At 40.5% G+C, this 16,291-nt stretch overlaps 1 protein-coding gene across 4 annotated transcripts in view; it reads left to right on the top strand.

The window, feature by feature from the left end:
• The window catches only part of SYNE3 (spectrin repeat containing nuclear envelope family member 3), a 67,157-nt gene that overhangs the window by 37,994 nt on the left and 12,872 nt on the right, over positions 1-16,291 (top strand). For 3 of the 4 annotated variants that reach the window (XM_064659075.1, XM_064659074.1, XM_064659073.1), the window contains exons 11-17: positions 119-253; positions 1,206-1,367; positions 2,101-2,264; positions 3,214-3,337; positions 3,506-3,661; positions 4,326-4,475; positions 5,737-5,775. In XM_064659075.1, coding sequence (XP_064515145.1) covers positions 119-253; positions 1,206-1,367; positions 2,101-2,264; positions 3,214-3,337; positions 3,506-3,661; positions 4,326-4,475; positions 5,737-5,775 — 930 coding nt within the window. Of the gene's footprint in view, positions 1-118; positions 254-1,205; positions 1,368-1,979; positions 2,265-3,213; positions 3,338-3,505; positions 3,662-4,325; positions 4,476-5,736; positions 5,776-16,291 lie in introns of those variants that run through there. The other variant, XM_064659076.1, reaches the window with a different exon arrangement.

Here is a 16,291-nt window from a genome sequence, read left to right as displayed (position 1 = left end):
GCTGCTGGGGTTTTTTGTCCTCACACTGCCAAATGGAGCTACCTTTAGTGTATGTTTTGTGGAGGTCCATGCCATATCCAGCACACTACCCATATCGAATCTGTCTTTTCCTCTGCAGATGATCCAAGATGACTTGGCGGAACTTGCGATTCACATGGAGGAGGTAGAGAAGCTTGTTCAGTCAAACACCACACACAGGCATGAAATGAACCAACTTTCATCTGACTCTCAGGCTCTGAAAAGATCACTGGAGGTAATGTAAAGAAGAGTTCTTAGTTGCCTGAGGAGTTGTTAGTTGCCACTATTTAAAAATGTTTAAAAAATCTTTGAGCATATGACATTAAATGCTTTGACTGACAGATACTTTCATTGCAAGGGAAGAAGGCACTGAATTCCTATGACTTTGATAATTCTTCCAGGATTCTCTGATTATCTGTCATGTGATTTGCCTTTGGGATAGGATACCATCCACACAGATTTTATCACAGATTTTATGTCTATATAAATTATTTCTGGAGCAGGCCTGAGACTTCTGACCAAAAGACCTCATAGTTATATTATCATGGTGGTGCTTGTACTTCACAGATTCCTGGATAAGGGTTTTGTACCAAAGTGTTTGATTTTTTTATAGCTTCGTGACCTAAAAGTTGATGAGAGAAAAGTGCTGCAATTTCATAAATACTTGTTTTGTGCTGAGGAAATTTGTAGCTTGTAAACATACCTATAAACTGACCTTCCAAAGCAGTCTCAGAAGAAGAGCTTATTAAGTTACCTTAGTTATGCAGTTCACTATAAAATTACATATGTTAAAATGCTACCCAAATATGCACTGTGGAATTCTAGTTTCAATCTGAATAATCCCATTTATCACTGAATTAGACTTTTGCCAGAAAAGTCTGTATAGTCATTTCTGATTCAGGGAGTATAAGATGTACAAAAAATCCAAACATGCATATAGTCTTTATTCTGTTTCAGCGGAGAAGGAAGGGAGCTATTGTAGTTCTTAATGCCCCCCCGTGTGGTTGAATTCAGGCCTGCAGGAGCTTGAAAGGTGTTTTCCACACCACTGGTGCCAAAGGACAGTTTTTTGTCTTTTGTTACTAGCTGGTTTTTTCCTCTTTGCCCATGACATTCTGTGCCCATCATAGTGTTAGGCCCAGTAAAGACACTGTCTTTAGTTGCTGACATATTTTTATAATTTGTAGATGATGATACAGCAGAGTGAGGACCACGTTCAGAAGCATTGGGCATATAATGACAAACTGTCGGACCTCCAGCAGTGGATCACAGTAACCACGGAGAAGATAGATTCCTACCAGGATGCTGATGGAGAGCAGAACATCGAGGGCAGGATAGAAGACCTCGAGGTGAGAAAATCGTCTTAGTTTAAGATGTTAATTATTCACTTTGCAGCATTCCGACATTGAGAATGGGGGTTTCTAGTGAGGATTTCCTGGTTTGGGAGAGTAATGATGGTTTGTTCCTCCTGTGATAACTATTCGTTGCTGCTGCCTTCCTGCTTTGCCCTCTGTTGTGGGGCATGGAGCTAGGTAAAAGACAAGAGCAATGAAAAGTGGCTAAAACTGTTGAGATGGATAAAGTATTATCAAAGGATAGGTGGTTTTAAAAAGAGCTCTACTTGTCAGGGTGCTCTCCCTGGACAATACCTGCCTTTGCCTGTGTGTAGTCATCGATACATTGAACATTACTGCCATTTTAGCCAGCCTTAGACTTTGTTTAACTGAGCTGTTCCAAAGCTGCCAGCTTTTCCCTGAATAGCAGTACTTTGCGTGCTAGAGTTACTCTGGTAGGTTACTTCAGCTGGCAGCTTTTGTCTTCCTATGGGAAACCAAAAGATCTCATGGGAAGGTTACAGAAGGAGGTGCATTGACAACTTGCACCCTTTAAGTTTTGCCATCAGCTCTTTGACCTGCATTGGCTCTTTGCAAGAATCCACAGCATATTTTTTTTCCCGCTAGGTATGTTCTAGCTAGTGCCAACAGAACCAGCATAGTCCTGGACTGAACATGGCCTTCAGTCTGACATAGCCTCTGCTTTACCCAGGATACCTAGAAGTAATTGTAAGGCTGTGCGTTTCAGAGATGGCTAGCTGAGTTTCCAGATAAGGAGATCCAGCTGCACCTTGTGGAAGCTCATGGCCAGATGGTCATGGAGAATTCTTCTCCAGAGGAAACTGCCCATGTCCAGGCAGAGCTGGATCAGCTGAAGGAGTCATGGAAATCACTTAAGGACATGGCAACTGGGTAAGTGTTCATGTAGATCTACCTCATCTCCCTTCCATGGGATGCTCTTTACTGCTATATGACCAGACACAATTGATACTTTATGCTTTGTGCTGTGAAAGTGAACAGCCATGTTACAATGCCAGAAGCAGGATGAGATTTTATTTAATACTTTGTAAACTGAAAATCGTTACTTTCAAGAAAACTATTTTAGAGAATCCATGAGCCAGAGTCTTTGAATCTGCCTTTACCTCATGCTTGGAGTAGGCAGTGTCCTCTTAGGACCTGGCTTACCCTTGCATTGTCAGTCCCTGTTGGAGGAAATCGGGCATAGGCTAAGTGATTTCTGCTGTTCTGTCTCACCTTCCTCTTCTCCTTGCTTTCTTATCTGGAGATACCTTCCAGGAGGGTATATCTGCAATGGGACTTGTGCCTTTTGCAAACTTGCAAAAGTATAAGCTGAGCTAAAATCCTCACTTATCTGGGAAATGAAGACTTAATTTATTTTGCCTCCATCGTGCAGTGTCAAACTACTGCTCATATTTGCTAGTCTGTGTTAAAATTTAATACTGTGTTGCATGCATGATTATATTTGTATATAGTGTCAAAATAGGCATAAAAATGAAATGACTAAGTTGAGGAAGGCTTGATTGTACTGCCTCCTGTTAATAGAAAGGAAGGTATATTGTCAAGGTAATATTTTTATTCCCCTGAATAAAAGAAAACAAAACACTTGGAAATGTTAGAACCAGGGTACTGGTGCTGCTTTGAGACACTCCTGTCTTGCTCTTATTTTGCTAAAAAGATGTTGGGAATAACTGTAATAGTAATGGTGCTAGTAATAGTAATAACAATATAATAATATTAGTGCTGTTTCACCAGAGCTGTTCTCCATAGCCAGAGTCAAAATATGAATGTCTTACCATTAGATGTTCCACTGCACTGATGTCTCTTGTTTTGTGTTTTCAAGTCTTCTTAAAAAGTGGCAGTTAGATAGACCAGTGGCTGATAAGAAGAAAAGAGCACTTGTGGACAGCAGATGGATGTCTAGACCTGCCTTCCGTCTTTTAAATGTAGATCCCAACCATAAGCAGGTGAGATGGGTATCTGCCTTCATATCAGCTTCACAAGAACAATTTTATTGCCTTGATCTGATATTATGGGTTACAAAGTTGGAGGCTGAGATCTTGCAATCAGGCCTTCGGAGGATACATCTGACATAACGGTGAAGGGTTTTTTGTTGCTGTTGTTCTGTAACCTAGGAGAAGATGGGAGAAAGGCAAAACACAAGCAGCCACTTGAAGCTCCTACACAACTTTGAAGAGTGGCTACGAGGAGAAAACACTGAACTGACCAAAATTCTTGCTGGGACTCCATCTTCTACAGAGGAAATTAAGGCACACCAGAGCAAACTTGAGGTTAGTGTTCAGGGAGTGAAGAGGGAGACAAAGATTGCAACAAGTGAAAGTTCTTTCAGAACTAAAAAAAACCCCAACAACCAAACCCAAACAACAACAACAACAACAACCAAAAAAACCCCAAACCACCTCACCAACTAAGTAACCCCAAACCCCTAAAAAATCCCCAAAGAACAGACAAAAAATTGAAACGCTCTACTCTCTCTGCTTTAGAAGACTCTAGAGTAGATGAAGCTCAGAAACTTAAGACAAATTTAATCTCTTCTACTAAGAAAGGTCTGCCAGAGCCAGAATGGTAGAAGGGAAGGGAGCACCTGGCATCTACCTGTTGGGCTGGACATTTCCAGTGTGGGATGGTAAAGGTGTTCATTGAAAGAAGCTGATTAAAATCAGTGTCTGGTATTTGGCCTCACTCTGAGTATGGCCAGATGCAATGGCAATGGAAGCTGTAAGAAATATAACAAACAGAAATATCCAAGGTTGCAGGAGTCCTGCAGATTAACCTTTGGTATCATTTCAGACCAAAAAAGCAATAACAAAAATAAATGTGCCATTCCAGAGTACACAGTAGTTTGATTTAGTACCACTGGTTTTTGGAATGCTAGTTTAAAAATTGGGGCCTTCTATAATTCTGAGTTGCTGCTGACCTTCCGTTTGCCTACAGGAGCTGCGGTCTCGTGTGCCTGATGGTCAGCGTCAATTTGAGGATCTTCTTCATCTTCATTCTGTCATTGGAAATTCTGAAGATCTGGAGGACCTGCGTTACCGATGGATGCTCTACAAATCTAAACTGAAAGAGTCCATGAGTTTGCCGGTAGGTGACAACTTACAATTCATTGGTGACCTTTGCCATTGCTCTTTTATGTTGCTTCACATTGCTAGTCTTAATTCAACGTTACACATGTTAATTACTTAAAGGAGTTGTGTGCTATCTTTTTCCCTTTCTAAGCAACGCTCAAAATATTTCTCAAAATGGAAGATTCAAAACAGAATGACAATTGGCTGTTGTCAAAGAAGGATGAAGTTTGGGACTGAGAGATATTTGTGTGTGGGAATAGTCTGGATATATGCCTAGTTCTAGGCACGTGGATTTCTATTTTTTTGCCCTTTCTCCACACAACATTCTCTATTGATTTTTTGTTTTGACAGTTCCTTCAATAAGAATATATTTGCTGTTCGTTATATTTATCTCCTGCTGTGGGACAGAGTGATCAGAATAGTCACTGATTCAAAGTAACTGTGCACAGAAGGACCTAGTCCTTTTCAAAACTGTCTTTATGGGCTAATGATTTGGAATGAAATAAAGAGGAGTTTTATTAGTGCAAGAACCAAATTATTAAAGAAGTTACCAAGTTCTTGTATATAAGACATGCTAAGGATGGCAGAATTCATACCCATATATAAGATATTCCAGGGCATGCTGAAAATCTTCCCATGTTCTTAGGATAAACGTATATAATTATTAATTAATACTTCTCTTGATAAACTACTCACATTTTGTGCTGAACTTCAAGCTACCATAATCAGAGGATTAGATTTTACAGGTTTGCATACTTTCTGTATGCAAGTGCTTTGTAAGGTATCTGAACTCAAACACCTAAAATTTGAGACGTTTGAAAAATTTCTGCCTTGGAAACCTTGTCTTCGAATCCAAAGCTTATTTAGAACACAAATTCTTTGAAGTGCGTGGAAGGCAAGCATGACCTCTATCAATAAAGAGTTTTATTTCTGAGAATTGTTTGCCGTTGATTGTAATGACTTACACTTTGTTAACCAAAACCTTCTGTAAGCATAAATATGGTCAATAGGTGTCAGTAAAGTCAAAGCAATTGCTGGGAGAACTGCTCATTGGATTCAAATGGTCAAGAACCTAAAAACATGTCATCTTTCTGCCTAAGGTGTGTTAAAAAGCTCATTAAAAAAAAATCTCCTGCTGGTTCACTCTATCCAGGTGATCACAAATTTGAAAGAAACATCCCCTGTGAGGTGAATACTCATTTATAGGCTCCGCTGGGATCTTAAGTTTATGCCTTTTTTTTTTTTCTTTGTTTTTTTTTTTTTTTTCTTTTAAACAGATTCCTGGATCTTGGGAAGAACCAGACAGGTTCAGAAAGGTATGACAGTTTCCTATCACTGGCTAAAAAATGTTCAATCAGACATTTTGCAGAAAATTATTTTAAAGTTTTCTAAAGAGTCTTGAGATTAAATTGCTTATTAAGAGCCACTCTTAAAGCTCTTAAAGTTGTTGATTTTCTCCAGATTTTAAGAGGAAAGATATTACAGAGTTTTTACTCTTGAGCTATGCTTACTGTTTCTCTAGAAGCTAAATATCCATCTCCTGCAAGAGGAGGGGAACTCAATTCTTATATATCTACAGGCTATATGAATTTAATTCATTTTCCAAAAGAGACTAAGGAAGAACCTAAATATCTCTCTGAAGCATTTAAGGGATAAGTGCCTAAAATAATTTTCAAAATGGGACTCCTAATTCTTTAGACACTTGTGAAAAATAATGCTTTCGATCATTCAGCCCACCTTCTTTCTAATGCAGAAAACCAGAGAAGGGCAAGAGATTTGTCTAATGTTATTGGACTAAATCCTTATTCTAAGCAGCAGAATTCCTCCTGTGAAGGATTTTCTTTTCAAAGTGATGACATAAGAAACAGAAGCAGTACAGGAGATGATAAGGAGAAATTTAAAGAAAACAAAATGCTGCCAGTTTCTTATTAAACCAAGCAGCACTTCTGATCCCATTTTCAAAAAGTCAGCAAGTTTTTCTGTTGAACTTAATGTTGAACCGAGTCTTTTTCTCTCTGTCCTGATTTGCTTTGTTTACAGACGCTGTTAGGTTCTACTTTGTACTGTCATCTCACTTTCCATTTCTTTTCAGAAGGAATAGAATAAGGCTCTATTTACCCAACATGAAGTAGATTGAATGAATAATGTGTCACAGGAACATAATCACATAGTCATTTTAAGCTAAATCAAACCCTCAGTTTGTCCTGTTGCAACATCTTTTCAGAGGAGACCAATATTTAAAGGATGAAATACAGTGCACTTCTTCTAGTGATGGCCAGAAGGCAAGATTTTTCTCATTCAGATGAGATATTCCTCTGGTACTCAAATGTGGAGTAGCATCTCCAGTATTTTTCCCCAGCAAAATACTGACCAGTTTTAAGGTAATTTTCACGTGTTTCCTGAATAGTTTTGGCCTCAGTTCAGCCTTCCCGAAAACCCCCAAAGAGTTTCTGTTCTTGCCTGTCTGGCTCAGCATTAATTGTTTCACTCAGTAAGGTCACTAGAATTTTTCAGGCTGGAAAAACAATATGACATTTTAATACTTGGTGTAGAGGCAGCCAAACATTGAGTAGTGCTGCTTTTCACTAGAAGAGGCCTAAAGGGATATTCCAGAAGACTGACCAAGGAATTCTCTGATTTTATGTGATTTGGTTGAGTCAAGTTGGTTATAGTGAAAAACAAACCAAAAGCTTTAGGCGTAAGCACATCTCTGCTACAGTTAGATGCCATTTTTTAATTCATCTGCCTCACCTGCCTGGGGGTACATGGTATATTTATTCATCCTTAAATTCTCCATATTAGACTGAAGCCTTCAGTTAATTTTCAAGGATACTGGAATAACATAATGGCAGGTAGCAAATGTTTGTCAATTATTCCTACAGCAAGAGCACAAAAAACACATTCTGTAAGTTTTTAATAGCTACTGAACAGAAACAAAGAGAAACAGCTCAGGGTGAGAAGGAATGAAGAACTGAAATAGCTCATAAGCTTGAGGGAAATGGCTCCTATTCACCAACAAGTGATTTGCAGTTTCCCTTCAGCCTGTACAGATGTTGTGGTAACTTAGACCCTGCTCACTTCAGGGAGATTTTGCTGACTTCAGAGATTTCATTCTGTGTTTAAATAGTATCACTACAGTGGGAATCCAAGTGCTCTAAGCAGAGATGTCTATTTTTTTTTTCTTTTTCATTCAGGCTAAAGGTTTTATCAGGATGTGAGCCTGTGTTGCCATAAGATTTTTGAGCACTATTTAGGAAAGCCAGAAAATAATGTTGATTCCTTTTGGGTGCATCACTGTTTGGGCTAAGAGAAGAGGAAAAGCAAGCTAACTGCAGAATTCATGGCTTTGCAGTTCACTTTAAATTCAGATATAACACTTAAAACGTTGCTAAAAATGAAAGCAAGTTTAGGCAAATATTTTTATATACATGAATATCCTTTCAAAGCCGTGGTGAAGGAAACCAACTACCCTGAGAGAGCAGCTGATCTCAGTTACTATCTGCAGGAACAGCACATGGTTGGGGGCTGCATCACTGTGCTTACAACATCCAATGAGTTTGCATGCAATAAGATCAGGTTGTTTCTAATATGTCAGCTCCCTCATGCTTTTGAGCCACACAAAATCAGTAGAAGTGTCAGAATTTCAGGTGTTTTTGGACTGATCTCTGCTTTTTGCAACACAAGGTCCCCAGTGACTCTGCTCATCTCTCCTGTTTGAGCTGTGAATATTTTGCAGCAACAGCAGATCAGTCTGGAGAAGCAGAAGACTCAGCTGCAACCAGTCTCATTCCATTGCCTTCCAATTTTATTCCATTTCTAGCCTACATGGCCAAATGTGGGGCAGAATAGAGCCTGCTCCATGTATAGTAATGTGCTTTTTTCCTGATCATTCATCCATTGCTGAGGACATGCCCCCAGCCACTGGTGCCCTTAGGAGCAGTACTGGCTAATGACTGCGATGTGAGCAACTTCTTGTTGATTAACAAAAAACATTTGCAGGAAATTGCACTGGCTGCAGTGAGTTTTTAGCAGGTGCCAGTGACAGGGCAATGTAGATGGATATTTCTGCAGGGTACCTAGCACACTCAGGAACATAATCAAGCAAATGCTCAATAATAACTATGATAAATGTTACTTTCAAAGGTTGGCTCCCAGCTACCTGAAAATATTCCATGAGCATTTTTAGCACAAATAGGAAGTCAAAGCCTCATTATTTACAGGTCTAGGTAGCACTGTTTGATTTATTTTCCTGAGTGCTCAGAGTAATTACCCTTCCTTGCTAAACAAACGATCTGGCTTTATTGTTTGTACAAACAAAATAATTAGAATTCATTACATCAGTGGTCAGCTAATTGCTTCCTTTGAGATTCTGCTAAGAGTAATCTCCTATAACATACAGACAGAAGGAACATGTAATTTAATCTTGTTTAGAGACACCATTGATCTGGAGTCAATCAAATTAATGCAGTCATTCAGGAAACTGTGCGAAGCAAGAGCTGCCACAGCTTGCCAGGAAGAAAACAGTAATGTGCTCTGCTCTGCTCAAGTGCAGATATGACAGGAGTTCCTCATGGCAGAAAGTCAGACTACAAAAAAGCACAGCATTGTGAGTTAGTGCCTGTGTTAGTAGTGCCTCTCTAGTGCAAGTATGTGGCCCATTTTTTTTCCTGAAGTCCTGCTAGGTGTTAGGTACTTGAAATCTTCTGTACAATTACATTCTCATTAAAATGAAAAAGGCTTATTAAAAGGTATCTTTGCTTCAGTTTTCAAGACCTCTTTTATAGGTACAGATAATAACTCTCTTTTTTTTTTTCATCTCTGGACCTATAAGCCTGTGCTTACCTTTTTTAGGAATTATACCATGACCTAAACACAGAAAAAAGGGCATCTTAGTGCTAAAAATTAGCAGACAGAATTATTTTCTCTCAACAGTGATGTTTATTCTAAAGGAAACTTAGTTAAAAAAAAAAAATCCCTGAAAATCTTGACTGCCTCTTCCTGACTCTGCTTCCTGACACTGGTAAGCATGCTGAGCCAGGCAGCAGCATCCCCTCCTTTTCCAGCAGGCTCACAGGCTTCCCTTCATGTTACTGCACCTGTGAGACTCCCTGCCTGTCTGCTCTTATTTCTGTAGGTTTCAGTTGTTTACCAATTTACATTACAGTATTCCCAAATGTTAGAGGCTCTTTGTTTGTTGTTTGTCTGGTCCTGCCACATTTGTGCCTTGCCGATGCCCTCTCTCTACAGTAGTGCTGGTGCACGGTGGTGAAGACAGCTTGCTTCCCAGGACATCTGGTTCTTACTTTCTTTTCAGAGATGTGTCCTTTCATAGCCTGCCATGTTGTGAAATATTTGCAGATTTTCACCAAGGAGATAGCTCAGAATGATTTTCTCAGCAAATATAATTTTACCTCCTAACTGGAAGGTAACAAGAGAGAGAGATTTGTTGAGCGATAGCAGAATGCAACCAATTTTCAGTATCTGTCTGAAAAATGTTTTTAACACTACTATAAAAAGCATGGTAAGAAAAACTCTTCAAATCGTTACCTCAAATTGTATTAGTTTTTGAAAAGTAAGCCGTCATATTTTTGAATTATTTAAATAAAATGCAAACAACATTCAAATTATGTATAACAACTGCTGAAATTTAAGAAAAGTTTGATCTTGACTTGAGAGAAGTCAATGGTAAAGCAGCTGGAAACATACATTGCTGATAAACTAGCTCTCCTAAAAGTAGTACAGCCTTGCTCTTAAAACATATAGCAGTGCTGTGGGGGTCCTGGTTGATGGCTAGTTGAATATGAGCCAGCAGTGCCCTGGCAGCCAGGAGGGCCAAGAGTGTCCTGGGGGGCATCAGGCACAGCATTGCCAGCCAGTCAAGGGAGGGGATTGTCCCACTCTGCTCTGCACTGGTGTGGCCTCACCTTGAATATTGCGTGCAGTTTTGGGCTCCACAATATAAGAAAGATATTAAGCTATTGGAGAGTGTCCAAAGGAGGGCAATTAAGATGGTGAAGGGTCTTGAGAGGAAGCTGTGTGAGGAGTGGCTGAGGGCACTTGGTCTGTTCAGCTTGGAGAAGAGAAGACTGAGGGGAGACCTCATTGCAGCTACAACTTCCTTGTGAGGGGAAAAGGAGAGGCAGACACTGATCTCTTCTCCGTGGTGACCAGTGACAGGACCCAAGGGAATGCCCTGAAGTTGTGTCAGGGAAGGTTTAGGTTGGATATTCCAAAGAGGTTCTTCACCTAGAGGGTGGTTGGGCACTGGAACAGGCTCCCCAGGGAAGTGGTCACAGCACCAAGCCTGACAGAGTTCAGGAAGCATTTGGAGGATACTCTCAGGCAGCTGGTGTGACTCTTGGGGAAAGTCCTGTGCAGGGCTAAGGGCTGGACTCTATGATCCTTATGGGGGTCCCTTCCAACTCAGCATATTCTGTGATTCTGTGTGATATATTTGTTGGGACAAATTGTATTGCTTATGAGTATATTAAAAACTGGTGGAGTACTCCTGTGTTTTTAATTGAATTCAATTAAATTCAATGAGCAGCTCAGCCCCTCACTTCAGCCCCTGTCGTGAGATGGGGGAGATTTGGAAAGGTAAAAGTGAGAAAATTCTTGGGTTGAGATAAAGGCAGTTTAATAATTAAAAGAAGGAAACAAAGTAAACAAGTGATACAAAAAAATCCCAGTGGCTCATCACCAGCAAACTGATACCCAACCAGGGCAAGGACAGACCTAATAAAACTCCCTTTTTACTGCTGAGCACAAGGTCCTATTGTACGGAGTATCCCTTGAGTCAGTTGGGGTCAGCTGTCTAGGCCGTGCCCCTTCCCAACTCCTTGTGCACCCCTAGCCCCCTCGCTGGTGGGGTGAGGTGAGAGACAGAAAAAGCCTTGGCTCTGTGTACTCACTGCCCAGCGAGAACTAAAACATGGGTGTGCTACCAATACTGTTTTCAGCACAAATCCAGTACACAGCCTCATACAAGCTGCCCTTTTAACTCTATCCCAGCCAAAACTAGTACAACTGGTTTAAAACCCTCTTACCCTGTTGTGAACCTTTTGCAAATGGGGATATTGCAAAGGGATATTCCATGCCATAGAGTATCATTCTCAGTATTTAAAATGGAGGAGGTGGCTGGGGGGAGTCAATCACTGCTGGGGGACGGGCTGGGCATAAGGCGGTGGGTGGGAAACAACTGTGTTGTGCATCACTTTTCTTACTTGGGTTTTATTTTTCTCTGTTGTCTCTCTTTTCATTAAAGTTATATTATTATTATAGTTTTTGTTATTATTTTATTTAGATTATTAAACTGTTCTTATCCCAACCCACAGGTTTTAGCTTTTTTTCCAATTCTCCTCCCCTTTTCTCTGGATGAGGGAAGGGGGGCAGAGTAAGTGGCTCTGTGGTATTTAGTTGCCAGCTGGAGTTAAACCTCAACAACTGTTTATGTGCTGAAGACAGGACCAAACGAGGGACCTTTTCTCCTTGCTTAGGTCTGGAGAATTATAGAAATCAGTGCTACTAAAACAACTTGTCCTATGACATGCTTCTCCTAAAAATGTGTTGTGTTGTATATGCACGCAGAAGCTAACCTTTATAAACCTGCTTGTGTCACAGTAGCATATGGCACAGTAATTAGGTCTAAGTGACTTTGCAGCAGAAATTTTGAAATATCTGCTGTATGTGACTGCTGAAGCCTCAGATACAAACTACTGGCTCTTCTTGTTTTCTGTTTTTTAAATGAAGCCTTCACCAAAGCTTCTACCTTATCATCCAGACGTATTGAAGGACCCCAGAATCCCTCCTGAGAAAGAAAACGAAGTCTTTAATTTGCTTATATACTTACTTATTTACATACATACGCTTAGCTCTTCGAAATCGAAAGGAATGTTAAGGTTGTGAAGTCAAGCAGTCTGAAGATAGAAAATGTCAGAGCTAAAATTGCTTGTATGACCACAGTTAACCTCCCTTCAGCACATTCATTCTGGTAGCTCTTTATGAGATGGGGAATGATAAGCACAGGACTCAGTGAGGCCCCACTTATTATTCCTTACTTATTCTTCACTGCTGGTGGCCTAACCTGGGCAGTGTTTGCATTTAGGAAAATTCAATTCTGAACGCAGTGGCTCACTGTCCTTTTGCAAAGGCTGTAGAACCTTTGATCAACAGTATCCATCTCTTAGTTCCTGCTGTGGTTTATGGGACTGTGCTTTGCCCAAGAGCATGTTGGATGCTCCGTTCTGTGGTGACAGTAGTATCCAACTCCCCCAAATTATTTCCCCCTTGAAAAGACCAGTTGGGATTTGCAATATGTTGTTTATCTTAGAGAGGGACACTCATGACTCTGAGTTGAGAACTGATGAGGAGCCCAGCTCCAAATTATCTCACACTGAGGTAAAAACCCAATTTGCTTTGGTTTGAGAGCAGCCTGTGATCTCCCTGGAACTGATCTCTTCTTCTGGGCAATAATCTGCCTCTGTGAACGACAACTGAATAAGCATCCAGTGGGATCTCAAGTGGCAGAAGCACAGGGCCTGTGTAGGTTTGTGTAGGTTCAAGGGGAAACTGGACAAGTATCTTGAAGAAAGATTCCCTGAGCGTTACATAGATGCACAAGCTGCATCAGGTTCAGGAAACTGCCTGAGCTGAAAGTAGCTGGAGGCTGAGAATATTAAGGAGAGACTGTCTATCCTTTCCTTAGTACCTATACATCTCTGCCTGTTGCTGTAGAATAGAGGATACTTGGGTTGGGATACAGCACTGGCATGAAGCGGAATGGCTGTTGGTGTCTGTATAGTGTCTGTAGGACACTAGAGCCTTGGTCTCTATCCCTAGGGAGAGCAGGAGTTTTCAGGCAGCAGTGCGTTTTTCAGGAAATGCTCTGAGGTCAGAGGAATAAACCCAGACTAAATATTTTTTCTCTGCTGGATCACTGAGTCAGTGGTGCAGGTATGATTTTTGTCAGGCACACTGGTGACATACAAGCAGCAGCAAAACCCCACTAATGAGCTTGGTGTAAGATGCTATATTGCTCTGCTCCCTCAAATAGCTAGATTAACTGTGTGTTTTCTTATACCCTGGAACATGGTCAATAGCAAACTTGGGAGAGCACTGATTTTTAGTAAAACACTTCAGCAACTTACACAGGAATATTATGGAGCAAGTTCTAAAGTGCTTTTCTGCTGTTTCCCATCCAAGTGATTTTTCACGGTGTGTTTGGTGAGGAGTTATTAACTGCAAACAGATTTAAGTTCTGAGGACTCCCTAGATCTAAACCGATGCTTGTCATTCAAATGCCCCAACATGAATCAAGTACAAATGTGAATGTTCACAGCCAGTGCAGTTCATTTGGTAACAAGCATGCATTTAGCATTACACAAAACACAGCCCTCCACCCCTTGACAGTCCTTGCTTGTCCTGGTATTTTGAGGGAGAAGGGGGAGGACATTTATTCTTGATGGTGAACTTTAAAAGTATATTTTCTTTTTAAATGCCAACCTATTCCTTTTCCATGTGTGTTTCAAAAATGTCTCTGACACTTTGGCTCAGTACCTAGGTATTCCAGCTGTTATTCTAAGATGGTGGAAATTAAAGTTCTGTTGACTTCACTGGAGCTTTGCCAGTTTTTCTCAGAGGAAGATTTGATTTCAGAATATTTTGTGGAGCCTAGGTCTGACATATGCACTGCAAGCACTGTGGGTGCTGGGTAGTAACTGTACTGATGCCAGTAGCTGGACTGATTCAGGAAGGGAAATTCCATGGTGTAGCAAGGGTTGCCGTTCTGACCCTCAATCTCCTATGCAAATTAAATATTCAAACTGTCTCTTGCAAAGGTGGAACTGTGTTAGACTGGCCTTTTCTAATGCAGAATGATGTGCTAAAGGGTTGGGAGTCTGGTCCTGATTCCAGGCCCCTGATCACTTTGAGCCCAGGAGAGCAAAGGTTTGAACCTTCCTTTCCTGAATTTCCTGTTGGTGCCATAGTGTCAGGTCACCACAGCCTGAAAGCATCTCTTTTTCATGTCACTGACCTAAAAAAATACCTTAACTAAGTAAAATTGAATGGCTGCTTTTTTCACAGAGGGGGAGTCAGTGCCCCAAATCTGCCCTGCTTTTTCCAGCTGTATTCTCGTTCCTTTTAAAAGTCACTGCGTCTCCTTCAAAATTTTTTATCCTTTAGCACCTGTTGTAATACCACAACAAAAAGATATCACCAGTTGTTCCAGCAAGCACAAAGCAAGAACTAATGTAGGTTTCATGTCACAGCAACCTGGGCATATAAGTAATGAATCCATTTGTAAGATATCTACTGAACTCCATGGACAAGTAGTTCCCAATCCTGACTATATTTAGTTGTCTCTGTGCATAATCCTGCTGCAGACACTAAAGTTAATGAAAAATCTCCTATGCATTTCAGTGTGTGTAGGTTGGGGCCCTTATATATTAAGGGTTTATTATTGCAAATTTGCTGAAAGCACCAAACCCTCACTGCTCCTATGTGCCTCATTTTCAGTCCTGCAGAGACATCATAATACCATGTTTGTGATAACTGAGTCATTCCCATGACAACAAATGGAGTCAGAAATATAAGATTCTGACCTTCTTGTGTGATCAAACAAAACAGAGAAGCTGGGCAAAAAAGACAAAAGTTCACCAAACACAAATGCCTATAAACTCAGCAAGCAGGTGGGAGAAAAGCAGCAGATAAAGACAAAATATTTCTCCTTCTCTGAAGTTCTGCCCCAAGGTAAATGTCCCTCCACAGGTTTTTCTCATGTGAGGATCTGCTATGGTTAGCATAAGTATCTTCCCCTGCAGAAAGCTCCAAGGAGAGCAAACAATAGCTTGTTAATAAAGCCATTTCACATTAATTGTTTCTGGAGGATGAGCTGTGAAAAGCAATACTATTTTACAGGTCCTTCCAGTATATCTAAAAGCAAGGCACTTAAATAGCTTTTCAATCTCCTCCTGTTTCTTAGAATTGCATTAGTAGTCTTTGCTATAGAAATCCAGGCAGAGTAAGTGACATGCTCTGAATCAAATGCTGTATTGGTAAAAGAATTGGGGTAGAAAAAATGTTAGTGGCTAACTGGCAGTGTGGTCACCACAAGAAACCAGCGACAAGACCTGAGTGACCATATCTGCTCCCTGGGCTGTGGCAGGAAAAGAGACAAGGCACAACTGGATAAATCGACATTTCCCATCGGTTCATAGATACAAAGAGATAATTGGGAAGAGAGGTGTTGCAGCTGGTCTGGCAATTAAATAATAGTTTCAGATTAAAGTAGCTTTCAAAACCAATGCTAAAGGATTGACAGCAGTAAAACAAAAGTTGTAGGTGCTGCTAGGAAGACTGGTAGTCCTCACAACTGTATCAGTGTGTGATGGACTTCTAATTCCCACATTGTGCAAACATTTTTGAGACTTCCAGTCATAATGAACCACTGAGCAGTCAGTCACAGGATCCTACCCTTTAACAACATCAGCATTAAGACTCACTGTGCCTTAGTGGTATAATAGAGAGCATGATTTGAATAGTCCTAAGGTAGAGGTAACTCAAATCTGATCTTCCGCTGACAGAACTACACCTGATAATATGTACAAAAAAACTTGTTCATAGCTTCTAGAGCTTGGAAAGGGTCTTTTTCCTTATAGATGGGGTGCTATGATAACTGTATTTGTCATATGGCTGTATATTATGGATGCAGTGAAGAATTAAGAATGAGAAATGGTCAATGAAAACAGAGCTGTCGATGACAGTCCATTGGTTTACACTGACTGCACCAAGGAGTGGCTGTTTTGTGGCATTACAGAGAGAAGCCCAGACAGG

Source organism: Pseudopipra pipra, chromosome 6, assembly GCF_036250125.1.
Source record: "Pseudopipra pipra isolate bDixPip1 chromosome 6, bDixPip1.hap1, whole genome shotgun sequence".
Taxonomy (NCBI): Eukaryota; Metazoa; Chordata; class Aves; order Passeriformes; family Pipridae; genus Pseudopipra; species Pseudopipra pipra.
This window is presented reverse-complemented; position numbering and strand designations above follow the sequence as displayed.